General features: G+C 33.4%; 1 protein-coding gene across 4 annotated transcripts in view; it reads right to left on the bottom strand.

Annotated features, from left to right (window-relative positions):
* Positions 1-6,799: 6,799 nt before the first annotated feature.
* LOC129221998 (notchless protein homolog 1-like) overlaps positions 6,800-21,779 on the bottom strand; it is a 50,608-nt gene continuing 35,628 nt past the window's right edge. For all 4 annotated transcript variants that reach the window (XM_054856409.1, XM_054856410.1, XM_054856411.1 and 1 more), the window contains exons 9-13: positions 21,351-21,397; positions 12,989-13,191; positions 10,675-10,834; positions 8,011-8,081; positions 6,800-6,893 (exon numbers count right to left, since the gene is read on the bottom strand). In XM_054856409.1, coding sequence (XP_054712384.1) covers positions 6,881-6,893; positions 8,011-8,081; positions 10,675-10,834; positions 12,989-13,191; positions 21,351-21,397 — 494 coding nt within the window. In that variant the 3' untranslated portion in view covers positions 6,800-6,880. The remainder of the gene's footprint in view (positions 6,894-8,010; positions 8,082-10,674; positions 10,835-12,988; positions 13,192-21,350; positions 21,398-21,779) is intronic.

Here is a 21,779-nt window from a genome sequence, read left to right as displayed (position 1 = left end):
TCCAGGCGCTGGCTGTCCGGAAGGGTCTGAAGAATGTCCGCTGCGTCACCTCTCAGGGATGCTGCAAGATGGCAGGCCTTGGTAGCAGAGTCCCATCCGTTCGCTTCCGCCACTATCATGAATTGGGTTTTGTACACCTGCCACGAACTTTTCCCATCAAATGTGGCAAGTTTAATGGACGGTCGAGCAACAGATGTGGGAGCGCAAAACTGTACAGAGCTGCTTTCCGCGGTCGCCAATCTCCTTTCCATGTCTTTAATTTTCTCATCCACATGATTCTCAACTGTTGCGATACGGTTTTCTACTGTTTCAAATTTTTCATCAAAAGCATCAACTCGATGCTCTATCTCATTAAATTTATTTTCCATCACAGTCTTTACCGAAGTAAGGTCGTTTTTAATTTCCTCTTGGTTAGAAGCTAAATCCTTTTTCAGCACCATTAAATCACTTTTCCATTGTTCTTGATTAGCCGCCATATCATTTTTTAATTGTTCTTGATTAGCCGCCATATCACTCTTCACAGAGTTGATTGCATCAAGCAGTTGTTTTAATTGTTCATCCATTGCGCGAGTAATCACCATAAAATTAAAGTCCAAATTTAAAAAGTCTGTATGAAAAAATGTCCAAAGTCACACTTACTGCAAGAAAGTCCTGAAGTAGCCCCACGTTGGGCGCCAAATTGTAACGGATTCGGTGCGACTTCCACTTTCTTGAAATGAAAACACAGTTCTTGATAAAAACACAGGAAATTTATTTACACTATGTACAGGAAAGATCGTCAACAACTGCTAAATTATTCATCAGCAATAATGCAATTATCACACAACACCGTAAACTCAACGTTTACACACGTATTTACTTCCAAATACGAAAACAACACAGCGAAATGCCTCGCTATAAACAGAGCTAATACACACTCACAGTTCGAAATCTGAAACGAAAACTCCCCGTTTATCCATCGCTAACGGCTTTTATAAACATCCAAGAATTTTCTACAACATTCTTTTTGCTTCGAGAAATGCGTAGACCGTTATCAAATTTTATCAATGAAAATAAAAAGAATAGGGGGTTGTATACTTTAGCCATATGTTAAGGGGTTGTATATTCATTACGGGAAATTATTTACAGGTTACGTTACTACAATAATTACTATTTACAGGATTTGTAACAGTATTTTAAAAATATGTTTGAAAAAATTCGCGATTTTAGCTATTTTTGAGTATATTGATCAGGTACTAGAAAGTAGTATGGGTATACGGGAAAGTAAGCTTGTCTAGTTCTAGACAGAACTTCTTGTTGAATTGATAAAATTATTTAGATTTTACAAGCACATACACATCGCGGCGATAAGCTCATTGAAAAATCTCCTAAGGCATCGGTTCCCACAGGGGTGCCCCCCCCCCAAGTTCAATAGCGCAAATTCCCCCACAAAATTTTTCTCAACCCTCTTTCTCTTTTTATTTTTAACTCCCTTTTTATTTTATTTATTTTTAAAAATATTTTTTATTTATTTATTTTTTAAAAATATTTTTAAATTAATTTATTTTTTAAAATATTCATTCATTTTTAATTATTATTAATATTTATTAGAAATGTTCTGTGCTACACCAATAACACACACGCAAACTAAATAAATAAATGAAATGAAATATAAACAGAATAAAATAAAATAAAAAATAATTTGACTTAAAAATAAATCGATAAATAAATTTATATTAATAAATTTTTCAAAATTTTTTAATCCCCCCCAAAAATTTTGATGGCGCAACTTGCGCTATAATCCCCCCTCCCTGTGGGCACCCCTGGGTTCGCAACTGGTGGTTCACGATAGAGGTACAAAGGGGGTAAATCAAAAATAATATTGTGATGCCGGAATTTTAGCAAGAGCGTTTTTAATCCTCATTTATTCAGTTGTTTCTTATACTCTATCCAGCCCTCGACAAAAGGTTTTAAGTCATCAAAGATCACCAGAAGACAAGAGAGCAAGTTGTAAGCTTGTCTTTGTCAGTGGCGGCGCAAGAGCAAAAGTAGACGTCTCCGATGCAGTTTTGCGAAGCCCTTTTAATCATAAAATATTCTCAAACAAATAATTGAATTCATAGAACTAATTTTGTATTAACTATTGTCACTTAGAATGACCAGTGGCGTGGCGGATCATCGCATAGGCGCATGAGACGCTAGCTGGGGCCTCCAGCAAAGCAAGGGGCCTCGAAGCCACAAAAAATGTCACTTCCTCAAAACTTTTTTTTTTTGAGGATTTGCCTTGGAAAATTATAATTTTGAGTGAAAATGCTCAAAACTCCTGGAAATTGACAGTTAGGCATGGATTTTAGGCGCGGGCTGATTGCTTCCAATAGGTCCCCTGCGTGTAAAGGGGCCCCAGGCTTCTGGTGTCCTCGTTTGGATTTTTCTGGGAGAAAAAACTTTCTTTTGAGGATTTGCCGTGGAAAGTTATTATTTTGAGTGAAAAATGTTCAAAACTCATGGAATTGACAGTTAGTCATGGATTTTAGGCGCGGGCTAAAGGCTCCCAGTAGGGCCCCCTGATTCTAAAAGGGCCCCAGGCTTTAGGTGTCTTTGGATTTTTCTGGGAGAAAATACTGTTTCTTTTGAGGATTTGCAATGGAAAATCATAGTTTTGAGTGGAAAATGCTCAAAACTCATGGAATTGACAGTTAATCATGGATTTTAGGCGCGGGCTGATTGCACAAAAAAGGGCCCCTGCGTCTAAAGGGGCCCAGGCTTCTGGTGCCTTTGTTTGTATTTTTCCAGCAGAGAGAATTTGGACATTAAAAAAAAAAAAGGTTTTTTTTTGTATGTATAAGTTTTAAAGTTTCAAAATATATTTGTTTCTTTCCTCCGGAATGCTTCATCCAGAATATTTCGTGCTCTACCCTAACTCAGAACTTTTTTTTGAGATCTGAGAATTCCCGCTTTTTTGTTCAGGGTCATGTGTCTCCCTGAGAAAGTGGGGTGTTAGATAAGAAGTAACAAAAGGAAAGGCATTTTTATGGCTCAAATTTCACGTTAAATGCAAACTCGGGGTTCAGTTGACCTTGGAAAATCGCCGTGAGAACTTCTTCTGTCCGGTACATTTCAATCCAATTCGGTAGAACTAGTCAGTGAGTGTTGGCTTGTAATAGTGTTCAGAATCTTGCTAGTTTAATGAAAGAAAAAAGTATTTTCAAGAATAAAACAGCTCTGGGATTTAGGTGAGCAATCATACTTTTTTATTCTTCAAAATGCCTTAACTTCCTTTTTAGTCATACGTTTAAAAACGAAATTGTTTCAAGAGATTCGGGAGAAATTCTTTTTGACGCAATGCTCCTACGCATCATTCTTTTTATGATACTGAATTTTTCCTGCTGCCGAGTTATGACTATTCGACAGCTGTCTTTTTTTGTTTGCAAGTTTTCCGTAGAAAAAAATGTTTTCTTGCGCACAAAACTAAATTATTATTGTTTGTTTTCAACTGTCGCGTAGGGTGTTTAAGCAATTATATCTTATTAAACAAAGATTTGTGATCTTTAAATAGAAGATATGATTTTTGCTAACGGAAGTTTCTGATATTCGCTGATGTTTTTCCCCACGTTTCTGCGTTAACGTAATGGCGTTGTTTCGGTCAAGTTGATACATTGCATTTAGATCTAATTGAAACCAAGTTATACTTAGGCTCACAAATTTTAATGGTTATTTTCTTTTTCCAGAAAGGCTTAGAAATGACCGCCCCCCCACACACGCACAAAAGAGAGCATCCAAGATTCGCATTTGAATTTCGACATCTTGAATTCAAATTATGTTTTTTACAATCACGAATTGCGATAAGTACCTACTCGTTGGATTTCTTGTCTCTACAAATGGAAGAGACTGGAAATGGTCAAGAAAGTTACACCCGTCAAATTATGACTGGGGATTTTCTAGAATCGGTAGTACGCATCAGGGGCGTGCACGGGGGGGGGGGGGGGGGGGGGGGAGAAGGGACACCTGTTGACCCGGGCCCGAGCCAAAAGGGGGCCCAAAAGGGGCGAAATATACGTAGGGATAAATAATATGAATGGGGGCCCGTAAAAGTCATTTTTGACGGCCCCAAAATTTCTGTGCACGCTCCTGGTAATATGAGACATATCCACAAAAAATAGTGATTCGTATGCGGTAATACAAATAAAGAATTAATAACCCATATTCACCAGTTAGTACACTTATAATAAAGATTATTTGCAGCGTATAACGTTATGTATTTTTATTTCATATCAATCTTAAAAGATGGGAATTAGTAATCTGGAAATTTTGTATTAAGATGAAGTTTTGCTGTTTAAGAGTTCAGCTAGATAAGTTTTTTCTTGAAAAAATTAATTTTACACACACAAAAAAAAGCCTTTTTTAAATGCTAAGTCTGCTTGAGATAAGCCTCAGACGATGTGTAGCTATAACTACGAAAATTTTGCTCTAAATAAAAAAATAAAACAGCCGTTGTCATGGTAATCTGAAAATTCAGAACAGCATCAATTTTGGTCAAGTGAAGGTAATAAGCAACTCGTGATTGCTCAAAAAAAAAAAAAAAAAAACCTTAAATGAATAAAATTAGCCATGCTTAATTTACATTAACTAAATCAAATTTACTTTTAGCATCTCACTCGAATAAAATATTTTGTGAGAATCAAAATTTGATCAACTTTACCCCTAGATTTTTGCATATTTTCAAACTTTCTTAGCAAAAGAATAACGCACCCAAAAAGATTTGCAAGTGTGACACACACAGCATTAATGTATAAAAGCCTCCAAAGCCTGCAACGTAAAATCATTTGACCAAAATTGTTCTGCAAGTACTTCAAGCATTGTATACAGAAGTAACCAACGTGACCTTTTTCACAAATTGGGAGCCCTAAATCAAAATCGTTTCATAGAGTTTTTTTTTCTTCAGATTTTAAAACTTGACTGTTGCTCTGCATTTCTGTAGAACCTAAACCGACAGAGATTCTCCAAAAATATTTTATATACTTTCTAAAGTGCATAAAAAGAGCAAAGATACAAAATTTTATAAAAATCCGAACCTAGGTGTCAAACCATGTTTTTTTTCTTGGTTAATTTTACATGGCATGAAGGAGCAATTAAAATAATATCAATAGCTGAATAAATTACTAAAATAATGAATAAAATGAGTCAAGTTAGGGTAGCATATAATAAAACACTTCAAAACTTTCTAAATGGTTGAAATATTTTCAGAATGCAAAAGGATTGAAATTTCGAACAAGACACACAATTTTCGGCAATGGACGTGTTTCAATGTTGGCATGCTTTTTAAACATATGTTTCTGGAGGAAATTGCAGTGGATCAAGATTAATTGGGAAAAATACAGAAAAGTGGAATTAAAAACTTTAGAAAAATCAGAATCTTTTCAGAATTAGAATATGAAATTTCTGCAGAACAAATTCTTCTAGTTCAAAGCAAATCTAAAGTTCCTACAGATCACTTATCAAATTTAAACGTTTTTTTCGTGAGTTTTCTGCCAAACTATCGTAATTTGCGATAATTTTAGATTTTCTCCTAATTTGAAGAAATCTGAATTTTTGCAAAGTTCTATCTTGAGTTAGAAGATTTTTAACAGAAATTTTACAGAAATCTAGAATTTTGGCAGAAAATTTTGTCTGCAATTTCCTCTCACATTTGAACAGAATTGTTCTGCAGCTCAGGCAATCTGTTCTGCGACGCATGTCGCAAATTTAGTAGTATTCTGCTTTGGGGTTTAAAAGTCTTTCATAACAACTTTTTTCAATGTTGGTTGCATTATCTAGTGAAATATTTTTTAATGTAGAAAGTCATATTTTAAAAATTATTGTGTTTTATTTATGCATTTACCTAACAGGCTCCATCACTAAAAATTGATCCAAATTAAATTAGCCCATTTTGTGTCTGGATCATTGCTGCTACAAAAATTTAATGTTTTGGACTTTTTCTGTTGCAGCATTAGGAAGATCAATTAATCATATAAGAAGTTGAACATTATTTAAAACTCGGTAGTTAATGCCAACCTCTGGCACAGTGTGAAATCTTGTTCAGTTAAGACTGAAAAGTTTTTTGATCTGTCATTATAGTGAAAAAAAACCTCTGTGTATTGTTTAATTTGACAATTCCTAACATACTGTTTAAAAATGAAAAATGGTTAACAGCTTTTACAATTTTGAGCATTTTAATTTTATTTCAAATGCAATTTCTTTTATGAGGGGAGGAGTCATGGCATATACTTACACTTGCAAAAGGACCCACAAAATATAGGGTTGGTTCAGTTCACAATTTACAATTGTTTTTTTAATTAAAAAAATATTTTACTTGTATTTTATCTTTCTAAAATGATCATTACCTTCCAAAAGTTTGTAGGCATTTTTTTTCAACATTTTCTCAAATTAAGCTTATTTAGTTTAGATATAACTGAAAATAAAACTCTATCAGCTTAGTTAGATAAAAAAGTTGTTGCCAGCAAAAAACTATAAAATGAAAAAAAAAAAAAGTAGTTTTTTAACTGAACATTAGGAATAAATGACAGCCTTGTATTGACTATCTGCGAAAATATTTCTTTGCACATTTTTCTAAAAGTTCATCTCCCGCATGCTTCTTTCAAAATATGTAATAAATCAAACACAAGAAAAATTTATCATTCTGCAAAGTTTCTAATAATAGTTTAATTAACAACTTGCTTAGCAAAAATACGGAAAAGACCATCATAGTATAAATTGCTTGAACAAAAATGTTATTTCATGCAGGTGTAATAACATACAAAGTGTTTTAGAAATGAACTACAAATGAACAAAAAGCAATTTATTGATTTAAAAAAAAAAAGTGTATATACAATGTGCTAAAATAAGTTGCTGATTGTTCATGCAATTACCTTCGCCATCTGAAAGAGAAATAAAATTTGTTAAAATATGAGCAAAGGGAAAAAAAGAAGCTATTAACTAATGAGTATGTTCAGAACAGTACAGAACAAGTTTGTTTGAACAACAACTGTTTAAAATTATCATCCATGTGAGATATTTTGAATTCTAGACCTGATGCTTTTTTTTTTTAAAAGGTAATTCAAATAATTGTTTATCTGTGATGTTGCCTCAGGATATATAATAAGATAATAAAATAACAACGTAGCTAAGAAAAACTGACAATAGCTACTTAAATATACACCATTCTTCCTATCATTACATTGGAAAATCATAATATATTTGCAATGAAAATTGTATACAAACATTTTGGAGTTTCAAGAAACTACTTCTAGCACCTTAAGTGTTTCGAAATTGCAAAATATATGCAAGTAAATAAACTTCAATTTTCTTTCTTTTTCTTTTTAAAAATATGTTTCACCTATTATTTAAGAGAACAACAGAAAGTTTAATACAAAATATCCAAAATGTATACCATTTTTGAAGTGAGTTAATATGTTCTTGTAAGAAATAAATTGCGTTAAACTGACTGTTAACAATTTAAAACTATTTGAATTCTTTGATATTTCATGCATTTTGGTTGTGATGTGCATAATGTGTTATTTTATAGTAATCTTTTAAATCATCAAGATGAACTCTAGACTTTTACTTCATCAATAAATTACAGAATTTTATTACGGATATATAAATTAAGATCTTTAATCTTCAACAGAAAGCGTAATTTTTATTGAAAATTAATGAATTTTATGTTTATTTTTGAGGTGCCCTTCATTCACAACTTTTATCATAATTCATGTTAATATTACTGCTTCACAGCAACCAACTTGTTAAGAAATGAATTTCACATTAAAACCCTTCCTCCAACCAAGTTATTTAATTAGTAAAGCATCAAGGTAGGTCTAGCCAATTTGTATGAAAATTACTTATTTATTTTTCATCCATATGCAAATAGGGTCAAAAAATCATTAAAAAAACAATATATTTTAAACCCTCTCTTTCAAACTTTACTTACCCGTAAACTTCTCTTTTTGAGGATGATTAAAAAAGGAATGCTTACGATAAAAGTAAAACTTCACTTACATTTTAATTACTTTGTCTTTACCTCCGCTCACAACTCTTTGTCCATCAGGACTCCAGTCAACAGCATAAACCTAACAAATTTAAAAACGGAACTGATTAATGGACAGATGCGCTAATACACACTATAGAAAACAAGTTTATGCACAAAGCTTAGAAAATATTTTGTCAAAATGTCTTAAAAAATGTTATTAATTCAACAAAATTTTTTTCCCTTTTTCTTTTATTTGTTTTTCTTTACACTAAGTTTACTTATTTTCAAAATAACTCTTTAAATTACAACACAATTTTATGTAATGCAAAAAAAAGAAATGAATTGATAAATGCATTAAAACATATAACAAAGTCGTTATAGAAATTTGCATTTAAAAACTATTAATTTAATTACTTCTTTTAAAGGAAAAAATTTTCCTCAGAAGAGCATATTCAAATTAAAATAACTAATATTCATCATCCCACAGATCTAAAAAAGTAGAACCACATTAATATCGCATTAATGCTGTTTTAGAAAGAAAAACTGGGGAGATTAGTTCGATTTTTTTTTTTTTAATGCAGGGGGGAGGTATGCTTTAAGACTAAGTTTTATTCAATTAAATTGTATTTGGTTAAACCAGGGTTCATACTCTATTCGGATGAAAAAATTCCATGACTTTTCCAAGACTTTTTCATGACTTTCAATGAAAATTTTCATGACCTTGTTACATGAAGAGAATAGCACTATTTAATCTCAAACTTGGTAATATTTGGAAATGAGCATTAGCAAACGTCCCACAGCCTCATTGAAGCACTTACTCGTTGTGGAAAAAATATAAGTGCACACTTAAAAAACTAAACTATTCTTATTTGTCTTTATCATATAAATTTAAGTAAAGTAAAAATGCAGTGAAGCAAATATGATGATGCTTAAATGTATGATTTTTTTTAAAAAACAGGCAGAATGATATTGAATGAGACAAAGGTTGAATGAGTCATCATTGAGTTTCAATAAATTTGCTTCAAAAGTTACATTTTAGTGTCAACAGTGCCTTTAATCATCCACATAACTTGACAGTATTTTGGTTCTTTAAAGTAAAGCCACATAGTTTAGTTCTTTATGTTTCCAAACCAGATCTTTTTTGAAAAAATCATTCAGTAATGAATCAATCTTCTGATTCAAAAGTATATTTGTTTTGTTTACAAATTTGCATTTTCAAATGCATATAAATTAATAGGTACAGAAATTTCAGAACACGTTTAATTCCCGACATTGAACGTAGCAGTGGGTCGCATGGATTAGTTTTGCGTGCCGTATGTTGGGCACTACTGTTTTAGAGCATTTGAATTCCTCTTTTTCTGTATTCTGTCGCCTCACTTAATATCTATATTTTCTAAAACATTCAACAAATTAAGATAAACTCTGAAAATTTTAATCATAAGGTTCTTACAAGTGATGGAATCGAACTCGCATGCAACTGAATTGCTTTCTTTGAGTGGGCGTGGCAAAACTAAGAACGTGAAATTTTGCTACTACAGAATATGAAACATAAGAAGTGTTGAAAATAACAGAAAATTCAAAATAAATGATGTCCAGGCAGTAAAATCACATCGCAAAAAATGGCAAGCGGCTGCGACAGAAGTGGATGCAATGAGATTTCAAAATTCAGATTTGATTTTTGGATCGTTCAATTTTCCACTTTTAATAGCTTTTATGCACAATACTGTTAAATCACTCAAGATTTCTAATGCTCCTTTAGTTACTGTTCCTTTCTCTTTGTCCAGGATATTTTTCCATGACTTGAAATAAATTTCCATGACTTTCAATGAAAATTTCAATTTTCCATGACTTTTCCAGGTCTGAAATTCTGTTATTTTTTTTCCATGACTTTCCAGGATTTCCATGACCCGTACGAACCCTGTTAAACATTTAATGAAAAAACATTTGAAAACTCACACTTAAAATGATCATAGAATTTCGATTCAACATTTTTGAATGTGTTAATGAAAATAAACACAAATTTTAGCCTTTCAACAAAGCTTAACACAATCAAAAACGAAAACAATTTAACATTTTGCATCACATTGATGCAAAAATGTTACAATTTTAATTAGCTGTATGAAAAAAAAATATCGATTTCAATAATTACTGACATGATAGAACTTTTGAGAAAATTAAAAAGTAATTAAGAGAAAATTATCTGATTAAGGGTCGTTTTTCCTAATTTTTTGTCGGGCTGAATCTCAAGGGTTTGTTAATTTGTAGCAGTTTTTAAAAATAATTTTAGAATGTTTAGGAAGTTATGTTGTACAGGGAGGCGGTTTGGTGAATGCAAATTATAATTTTCTCTGATTTTTTTAGCAATTAAAAAAATATCCTGATAATTCCCTATTTTTTTCCAGAAATATAAATTTCCCTGATTTTCAGGTTTTCCAGGTTGTGTTACTACCTTGAGTACACAGTATAATCATTACACAGTTTTCTGATCAAAATAATTCGTCTAAAATTTCAAATATAAATGCAGTGAAAAAGTTTTTTTTTTCTTTTTTTTTCCTACACAGGCTTCTGAGCCAAGCTATTCAATTTTTCTCAGTCTTGATAAGTTTCTCACATATAATCTGCAATTAACATCAACTTTTGGAAATTCAAACTATCTGATTTAATTCATGAACAACCAATAAGTACAAATATACCTCATCTGCATGGCCAGGCAAATCAAGCATAATTTTGTTAGTCATCAAGTCCCACACTTTCAGAGTAGAGTCAGCACTTCCACTAACAAGTAACCTGCTGTCGGCAGACCAAGAGATTTGATAAACTTGTTGCACATGTCCACGCAAAGTAGAAATAAATCTGAAATAAATATATTTTATAGTAGTATCAGGCAAATGAGATATGAAGGGCTTTTGGAATCACATATACAGTCGAATTCGCTTACGAGTGGGTCGAGTGCAAAGGGATGCTGACATTTGCTCGTTATAACTGAGTGCTAGTAAAAAACGGGTTTGTGTAAATAATCATAAAAATTGCCACATCCCACCTTTTATGTCTCCTACTGTTTCTAAATGAAGCTTAAAGTCGCGTTTTTAGAATGTCAAATTCGAAAAACTTCGGGGAAGAGCCTCATCTTGACTCTACTTTTGGTAACATCAAGGCTTTCTCAAGGCTACAATTGTGTTTTTCAGATTTAAATATCGAAAATTTAAAGGCAAAATCGTCAAACTTTCTCTGTCCCTTTAAATTCACTAAAGGTTTCTTAAAATTTCACTTATAGAAATTTCTGTGGGAGAACTCGGTAGTCCTTTTATCTGCACTAAAGCCTAAAATTGATTTTTAATATCAGTTTTATTAAAATTAAAATTTAGTTTCAAAAAAAAAAAGAAAGACCAGAGGGAAATAGTGTTTCCTCCAGGCCAAAAAAGGGACAGGGCGCTTTCAGATAAAAGTGCACTTTAATTCAATTAAAAGGGCACTTTCTGATAGAAGATTTGTCACAGAAGAGGTGCTTTTTTAACTTTTTGGTATACTAATGCATACAAAGTCCAAAAATTTTCCGATAGTAATTGTTTTTCAAATAATGAAAAGCTTTTTGAAGTGTAGTTTTAAAAATGAAGATGAAAACATTCAGATATATCATTCATTTAGAAGAAGAGTGCCACAATACGAAGACAGGGTCGGATTAACATCTATTTACGCCCTAGGCCAAACTTAGAGACTACGCCTCTCCTCACATATCGGAAGTCTAACAAAATCGTATTGCCCCCCCCCCCCCCAGCCATTACCTGAGGTATAGTTGCGTCCAGTGACAGTTGAAGGTTTTGCGTCCCCCCTCCCCGTTTGACAAAATGAGGCATTTTTTTTCTTTTTTTGTTCTTGTTTGATGATATTCAAAAAAGGGGGGGAGGGACGGCTGGGGGTGCTCCACCGAAATTTTTCAAATGGAAGCGTTAGAAATACAGTTTTAGGCCATCTAAAGCTTTTTCACTGGAAGTAATGGCATTCGGAACCCGCCCCAGAAAGTTTTTGTAACTGATATCCTAATACAGTAATTGTATGTTATCTTTAACGATGTTAGAGAAAGGGATGAGTTCAGGAAATCTCTCCCCCCCCCTTGTAAAAATTAGTTTTTGAAACAAAATTTTAGATGATGCTACTAATGATGTTGGGGAACAGTGAGAGCCGGGAGAGCTGTCCTGAATTTTTTTTGAAATTGAGGTTCTAAGGTGCGATTTTTATTGATTTTTTTTTTTTGATGCAAAGCGATTAGTGACGATCACATCATTTGAAGCCCTTTAAGCGAAAAAAAGAGAAAGATTAAAATTTCCTATTGTGGCACTCACTCTTCTTCCAAATGAGCGATATATTCTGATCAGATTCTAGTGAATCAGTAATTGAAACAAGGGGGTGATGTTTAAAAGACAGGCTTGTGTGAATCTTTAGCTATCCAAAAAAAAAAAGTTTGCTCTTGTGAAGTTTTATTGAAACGTCTAAGGGGCAAGGAGGGTGGGTTAAGTAAGGAGTGGAAGGTTAGTTTAAAAATGGAAGGGCATGGCACCCCCTTAAAAAAATCTTGGAGGAAACCTGTTCCCTTCCCTTTATGGTTTCTAAACATAACATAAGATTATGGTTTTAAAATTTCAATGTCAAAAAATTTCCAAAGGAGAGTCGCCAGATTCTCTATCGTCACTAATTGTAGTTTAAAATTATGATGGGTAGATCTTATATTTGAAATGCTTCCAAATGAGATAGATCACTAATCCCCCCCTCTCTGGAACCTGATCAGAGGTAGTTTAGCGTTTTTTTTAAATAGTTCAATGCCGAAACGTTTTGGTGGAGAATCCCTGATCCTTTTTCGTTCCATTAATTTTAATAAGGATAGCCTATAACTGCATTTTAACTAAAGATACTTTCTAATAAAATAAAAAATTCTATTTAAAATCATATATTGAGTTAAAACTAACAATTAATTTTATCACAAGTTAGAAATCATTCTTTAAAACAACATACTTTCCAGTTCTTCCATTCCATATTTTTATAGATTTGTCAAAAGAAGCACTTGCAATTAATCTCATATCAGGTGAAAACTTGACATCATTAATTAAGTTTTGATGTCCTGTCATTCTTGTTAAGGGTTTTTTACTATTTTCTGGAGTCCATAAATACATAGTGAAATCATCCGAGCCAGAAATCATAATTTCAGGTTCACCTTTCTGAAATTAAGAAAGAAATTTTTAAAGAATTTAAAAGAAAAAAAAAAGCATCATTTCATTACTTTTCAACTGCTTTAACTCAAAAACAAAGAGGTACACACTTAAAAAAAAAAAAAAAAGAAAGGAAAAAAAAGGAAGTTCAGGAAAACACAAAGATTTTTTACTGATGTGTTTATTTGACTGAAAAAAAAAAGCACATATAGTTTGTCTTTAGAGTTTTTACTGAAAGAAAGTAGTAAATTCGTTTCGAATGTTCAGCTGGGAATAATATTATTACTTTGTAAAAGAAATCGTAACTCCTTGCTGTAAAAATTTTATTAATATAAGAAGTCTCTGCAGAAAAGCTGCTGGAGTCAATTAGTCAAAAGTTGTTTGATAATTAAAAAAGTTTCAAAATCAAAATCTTTAGACGTTGTTTACTATACAGATAGCTTAAAACAGTATTTTGACTTTCAAAAAAACTGTCAATAATTTTAAAAATACTGAATTTTTTATTTCTTATTTAGATGAATAAGTATGCATACTTAATATCTATTAACTCACTCATTTTTGTATTGAAAAAGGAGTTCTTTGCAACTTGAAACATGCCAGGGTTTCACAAACAGGGTTTCTATGTTTGTGCGTTATGATGTTAATACTATATCAAACGTTGTTTCTACTTTTAAAACACTCCAGCTGTTTATTACTGACTTTAAATGCTTTCACATGAGTCTTTACAAAAATCTTTCACTGTTCTTTGCACAGTATCAATCTACTCTTTAGGTGACTTATTTAAGGCAAATGTTCCAGAAATCTGGAAAATTAAATTTTTGATTTTTACGCTGTTCAACTTGTTTCTAAAAGCAAGACTTTTACAAGTGGTATTGGCTTGAATCAATTAGATGTAACCGGATCAGGGGCGGAGTGGCCAGATTGGCTAGTCGAGGATCCTGACTGGGCCAACCGCCGAGTGGGCCACTTCAAGCAACTTTTTTATTGAACTTAATACATTTAAATTCCCAACAAACATTTTTCAAAGTGTCATTAAAGAAATCATGTAATTTGTTTATTCTATGTGAAAATAGCGTTTAGAAACAGTTTTTTTTTCCCACACCAAGTTGGGACCAAAGTAAAAAGCCGAAGTTCACATGTGCAAATGCTTTCCTCTCTTATCAACTTTCTCTCTAGCTTTTAGAGCTCTGGAGGCCATTGCTCCCACGTTGAGAAAACAGGAGGGGGCCAGAGAAATTGGGGTCCGACGCAACCTTAAAAATACCCGGTACGAAAAAAGAGCGTTAAAAACTTATATTTATGCATCTATTAACAAAAATGAAGGGGCCTGCACCATTACACAAAGTAGCCCCGACCCTGCTATAAACACGTGGGCCATGCTTTGGGGGAGTTGAAATATGAGCACAAGCAGGGACATGTGCAAGAGGGGATGGGAGAAGGGATACCTGTTGGCCCCATTCTAATCCTCAAGGAGGTTCGAGATTTTTTAAATGAGGTGTGAAATATATGTGGGGACGTAGGGGTAAACAAGATAAAGGGAGGAACGTAAAAGTTATTTGTGATGGGCCCCAAAATCTCTGTGAACGCACCTGGTATTCACTGGTTTGTGACAGATTCAACTAAATGCTGTCAGTTGGCAAAACATTTCATTGGTCTATTGTAAATTATCGCTATACGACGGGAAAACAAGTCTGGACTATGATTAACTGAATCTGAAACAGGACACAATTTTGACTTAGAAGATTCGTTTTTTTTTCTTTTTGGAACAACATTAGCTGTAATCAGGGCTAGATTTATACTTAACGGGGTATGTAAGGTATTTCAGATATGAGGTCCCTTTGTAGTCGTAAAGTCACCAAAAGTAGTCTTAAGTCTATAATTGAGGACAAGAACCAGTTTAGTTAAAACTTTTTTCTTTTTTAAATTCATTTTTGCATGTGGCTGATAGTATAGAATAGACTATAGGAGTTCCGATTGGAGCATCAACGGGACACAAATGTAAGTTCAGACCTCTGCTTTCTAGTAAATAACGTGGGAAAGATATTAGCCTTTCTACCGGACAATGATGTTATTTGTCGGTCTTACCAAAAATGAGTGAGTCTGAACTAACCCGGTTCTTGCACCAAAGCACTCAATTATGTTTTTCAGATTTAAACCATCGAAAAATTGCCAGACAAAGTCTTTGTGTGTGAACCTTCGCCATTCCCTTAAAATCACTCAAGACAACTTAAAATTTCACTTTTTGAAATTTTCGTGGGAGAGCTCCCTTTTATCGGCACTATAGCCTAAAATTGATTCAGAAAAAAAAATGCACAGAGGGATCCAGTGTTTCCCCCAGATCAAAAAAGTGGTAGTGCGCTTTCAGATAAAAGGGTACTTTTTAAAAGAAGTTTTTGGAAACACAAAAGGTGATTCTTTTACTTTTTGGTTTTATAGGTACATACAAAGTTCAAATGTTTTCGAAAGTAATTATTTTAAAAATATTGCAAAGCTTTCTGATGCTTAGTATTAAAGGTTACGCAGAAAACATTCAGATATATTCTAATCATACTCTTGTGGATAAGTCATTGAAACGAGAGAGTGATGTTTCAAGGAGAAGCTTATGTGAATCTTTACCTTTTGAAAAAAGATTTGCTTTTGTGAAGTATTGTTTAAACTTTTAAGAGGAAAAGAATGGGCGGATTTATGGGTGTGGAGGAGGGGCAAGGGGGGCAATGTCCTCCAAGTTTGGGGTCTTAATTCATAGTAACAACATACTTTCCAAAATCTTTAAAACCATGTTTTTTTTTTTTTCCTTTCTTGAATAGTTCAGTAGTGAAAATGAAGAAAATAGTGACTGTCTTTTTCTGATGGGGGGGGGGGGGGGGCAGAAAAAAGACACCATAAACTTTCACTATTACAAGCAGCTTAGCTGTCACTGGGTAGCTAAAAAGGTGTTGAAAACGACGATTTTGAACTGAAAACCATTAGGGCAAGTATTTAAGTGAAAATAACAGCCGAACAAGCTATGTATTCAGCTGCTTTTGATAAAAATAATCAACGATTATTTCAACAAATTAGAAAAAAAAAAAAAAAAAAAACCAATGATTAAAAAAATGGATTGATCTATGAACTAAACGAGCTCTAGCTTAGGGAACTCGCTTTGTTGAAAATCCCCAATTCCCAAAAATTTCATGATTTGTTCCTTAAAAGAAAGAAAAGTACTTGAAAAAATAAATTTCATTTTCTAGTGCTTGAAAAACTTGAAAATTTGGAAAAGTGTTGCTACCAATCCCAAATAGAAGGGGGTAGGGGGAAGGAATGTGAAAATATGACAAATTCAGCTCCTTACTGCATCCTGCATCAAAAATGTAAAAATCATGGTTCTCGTGTTTCTGAAACTTATAACAAATTTTTATGACTCACATGTTTCTCATCTTGCTTTTTATTTAATCCCGAATGCAGTACTTTTAAAATTATTTTGTTATTGCTTGCTTTTATCTTACTTCTACTACATATATTTTTAATCTGTTTAGTCTGAAAAAAAAAAAGATAATAAACTACCTCTACTCCTTTTCATTTTCTGCACCACTTGTAATTGTAAAAACGTTGTTGTTGTGGGAGATCTATAGTTTTTTTTCTTTTAAACTTAAAATAGTTGTTTCTTACAAAGTTAGAACAATACTGTAAAACTGTACAATTTAGTACTAAATTTCAGATGCTGGAAAGGGCAAATGAAGTGGCTTAAATGATTTTAATTGGTCTCGAGTGCTTGAAATGGATTAGATGAGTCTTTGAAATTCCTAAGCAGCGTGCTTCAATTTTATTTCTTATCAAGTGTATAAATTATGAATTGTCCAAATGGGTAGCATATGTTACTCTCTTGTTACCAATTTTCTAAATCTGAACACCATTTCTTTTAAAGCATTTTTTACTATTGATCATTTTGTATTTAATTCATTGTTGTATTTGTGAGTGGGTTGGAAATGTGATCAAAAACAAATTGCATTGAACCTACAGACGATGTATGCAAATAACAATGCATAATCTTCTCTTCTTCCTTGCTTTTTCTCTCTGAGGACTCCTGTCATTGATTTGTTGACCCGAAAACAATTTTTACTGTGTATTATCGAAATTTACAAAATAGTATTTTGCATATTTCCCCCCCCCCCAAGATTTTTGTAGTTCCTATTACCCGTTATAAGGTTTCAAAATGCAGAATTTTATTATCTACTTTAAGAAAATTCTTCAGGGGGGAGACCCCGGACCCCTAAAATTGGAGATATTCTATACCCTACCTAAAAGAAGTACCTCATGTTTAATTTAAGAAAGACAGCAGGAAATCTTGGGGGAAACACTCGAGAAACCTGTCCCCTTTCCTTTCATTGTTTTCAAAACATGTAATAAGATTATGTTTTTAAAAGTTCAATGTCAAAAAATTCCGAAGGAGAGTCGCCGGATTCCCTATTGCAACTAAATGTAGTTTAAAATTGGGTAGAGTAAACATCAGTTTTTAAATGCTTCTAAATGAGATCACTGAGCCTCCTCTTTTCTCAAATGTGACCAATGATAGTTTTGCATTTTTTATAGTTCAAAGTTGAAACGTTTTCGTAAAGAGCTCCCAATGCTTCCCTGTTCCATTAATTTTACCAAGGGAAACCTAAAATTGCATTTCTAAAACTTCCCACTTCGGAGAACTTCTGGGAAGAGCCCTCAACATTCTATTGTAAACAAAGACAGAATAAAATAGACTTCGATTTTGACAAAAAAAAAAGTTAAGAAAACAAAATCCAGGGGGAAACCCAATTCTTTTCCCTTTCCTCAACGTTACCAAAAATTGTAAAATTGCGGTTTTTGACGTCAACTTTGAAAATATCGCTTAGAAGGAAACTAGAACCCCTTCTCCCTATACTTTTCTCCTTATGCCTATATAGATTGTGGTGGAAATGTGGTTAATTCTTTCGAATTTGTTAGAAAACATGAACCACCAACTTAAATTAAAAAAAAACAAATGAGGAAAAAAATTTAGGCCGATCGCATTTTAAGTGTTTTCGCAAAACTCCAGGACGTCTCAATGTTTGGTGCCTACGTGGAACACAGAGAAAAGGTTTGACTTACTCCCATGTAGTGGAGACACAATAAGCACAACTCATTTCGCGTCACATGTGAAAATTTATTCCGATGATCATCACTTACACGACGAATATCAAGATCCTAGGAAGCTCCCGCGGCGTAATCAAAACAAAGAAGGGAATATAAAAGATTACAATATGAAAAATTTAGGTAAGTTAAGTTCACAGTCCAGTCTATTGCAGGGAATTACGTTGTCACAGCAGAGGGATGTGCATCGTACATGGGGAGGCTTAAAAAAGGGCGCGGTCTGTTGTTGCAGCGAAAGAACTCATCGTAGAGACATCAGCGAGGAAGATGATGTAAAACCACATGGAGCCGGCCGCTATACCACGGCGATGACGGAGAAATCACCATTACACAGGACGAAAATGGCGCAGCGGGAATCAGAACTAAATTCATGTCGACCGCGCGTACTGCTTTCACTATCCTGGTCTCACAGCTACAGGTGCATCACCAGTCTTCTCTGATCATATGCAATGATCATCGTGTAAAAAAGAAAGGGTTTTCATCCGTGCATGATCGGAGCTACTTCCACGTGGACGTGAACATTTTTCAATCTTTTTTTTAGAAAATCTAGATTAAATATAGGATCACATTCGTAACTAAACTATCATTTTTTTAGAGATACAGGGCTCTAAGGCTCCTGTGCAATTATTTTACAATTTACATCCTTTTTTATGCCGATGCATCAAGATTTTGCATCGCAGTCGTCGCCATTGCATACGACCCATTCACAGGTCAAGCGTCCGCGCTCCTAACCAACGCTCCAATACGTATCACGGCTAGCACACGACTCTTGACGAAAAATTTTATGAGACATCCAACTAAAAACCCACGCGGTCGCGTGAAAAACAGATATCCATACGCGGCGTCACCTAGCGCAGCGAATGGGAACGCGGGAAAATGACATCACCGAACAAGACAACGCCTACGGCCAATGAGCGAAAAAGGCGTGAGACAACACATTGCGGGAGGAAGAAGGAAAAACATGGCCGCCGAAAACTCGGAAACGACGCCATTAAATAAAAAATCAGAACACATGAAATAAAAACGCGAATCAATGAAAATATATGTGATTACTATATCACATAGATCAATCAATTTTGAAAATTTCCGGGGGAATTTACCCGATTCCTCCCTTTCCTCATGTCTTTCCTATGTTGTCAGTATAGAAGCCTAAAAATATGCCTTTTCAAACTTATAACCATTAGTTTCCTTCTTTGAAGACACATAAAAATGTGTAATTTAATGTGTTTGCTGTACTCAGAAGAATCGAGGTCCGGTGCTGGTTGATTTAACTTAATTGACAGAGGTGGGCCAAAATACTCTTTTGCCGACTGGGCCAAAGTCAGCCAGTCCGCCCCTGAACCAGATTGAAATTTTTGAGTAGCCATGTCAAAATAATGAGTGTGTAAGTTCTCAACTACTAACTGAAACATAAGAAGGATTTTAAATAACGGTACATTTAATGTGATTTATGTCCAAACATATAATCAAATTATAAATAAGAAATATGCAAACTGTACAGAAGTGGATGCAAATCAGAGTTTAAGCGGAGTTCAAAAGCTCTTCAGCATAAAAGCTGAAATTGAGGAAAACGTTTCAGCAAAATGCTGAAATGTTACATGTTCTCATATCTTTCTAAAAGCTTTAATGTGCTTTATCTCCAGTTGAAAATTAAATTCAAACTTCTTTTGAAATATCTTTAAAGAAACAAACACTGTAGTTGTTTTTTTAAATGTAAAATAAAAAATCTTGGATTATGCTTACCATTAAGAAAACACATGCTTGGTTTTTAAAATGTTGCAAGTCCCCTCTTCCAATAATGTATTTATTGGAGGAACATAATGCCCATTAAGATTAGATAATGTTAAACTTAATAATAATTTACACATCTTAGCTAAGATTTAAAAAGATTAAGTTGACTATCGTCATGCTTCCTCTCTCGGATCATGCAGTTTCTTTTTAACAATCAATTTACTTTTTATATTAGCAAAAAAGCAAAAATGCTTTACTTATTTTCATTAGTATTGAGATAGTATTTTCGCATTGTGTGAAAAATGCGACTGCAGTGAAAACCCTGGTGTATATGGATTTCAAATTGTGGAAAAATTCGAGACTACAGAGCAAAAGTGTAAAAAGTAGCTAAAATGTGTACATTTTATGCACAATACATAAAATTGGACATGTATGCTTTTCAGTTAGTCAAATTATGACTATCCTTGTTCTGTGAAGTTCATGGGAAACATGATCCTGGAATGCAGTTTTATCTTAGTTCTATACTATCAATGACACAACAAGATTGGATAACTGGTTGTAAAATGAACAAAATGTTGAAGAGTCACTGACAAGGGCTCGCTGCAAGGCAGCCTAACTGTGCCAGACACCTCACTTTCAAGACAATAGCTATGCCCAAACACTCAGATTAAGTTCACTTTAATGGGGACAAGGCTAATTATATGTCTACAGCTTTTCAGCAACTTTTGATGCGAATTTGAAATGGCTGGGCTTTTGCGTTTGAAAGTAACAGGACGGAATTTGAGATTACCCAATAAGCTTATAAAAATATTTTGCATGTGATGATTTTAATATCACATTTTTAACGTTTTTAATATGACATAAAAAAAAATCAAAACTCCCAACACATCCCCCCACAACTAAAGAAAAAAACAGTATTAAAACTTTTCAAAAACAGGAGAGAATTTAATAAGAATGCTTAATGCTTACTGATCAGGAAGAAATCACAAATTACTTCCAACTCTTTGAGCCTGCAGTATATGAGCAACCCTACTGGTATAAGAGAAAATGGTCTCAATAAGCACAAAAGGGGATCATGGTCACTCAGAGTTTTTATCACTGCACAAATTCTTTTTATCGAAAACAAAGGTGTCCTGTTCCATTCTCATCGAAAGTTCGAAACCACTGTAAATATTACTTGTATTTGACCAAGTGAGGTCACTGTTATCTTGATTTTTTAACTACATGCATTTTGCAAGAATTTTTAATTGTTATTGAAATAAAATAATTATTTCTCTTCTAAAGCTACGTATACTTACTGTTATGCTGTTATATCTCTTCAAAGCAGTATTAGATAATTCTTCAGCTTTAAATAAATAAAAAACAAATTAATAAAAAGCAAGTTACAGTCAATGCATAACAGCAACCAAGTAGTTGTATTCAGATCAAAAACAATTAAAAAAATAATTTTATGAAGTTTGTTAGGCAAAGAATTTGAAAGTAGTACGACACTAATATTATTGGTATTATGTTTCCTAAAAACAAATATTGAAGCTTTAAGATTTCCCTGCCCACATTATTGCATATATCGATTCACATGTTTAAAGAAAAGAAGAATCGACTTAAATAAGTGAGTGTTTAATCTTTATCTCCTGTTATTTATTTCATTAAATTTAAAATAGAGCTTTGAATTCAAAGGAGGGAGTTGACTTTAGCATTCTCTCCTGATTTTTGCGGCCATGTTCCTA

This window comes from Uloborus diversus, chromosome 5 (genome assembly GCF_026930045.1).
Source record: "Uloborus diversus isolate 005 chromosome 5, Udiv.v.3.1, whole genome shotgun sequence".
NCBI classification, from domain to species: Eukaryota; Metazoa; Arthropoda; class Arachnida; order Araneae; family Uloboridae; genus Uloborus; species Uloborus diversus.
The sequence above is the reverse complement of the archived record's forward strand: the minus strand, read 5'-3'. Positions and strand labels throughout refer to the sequence as shown.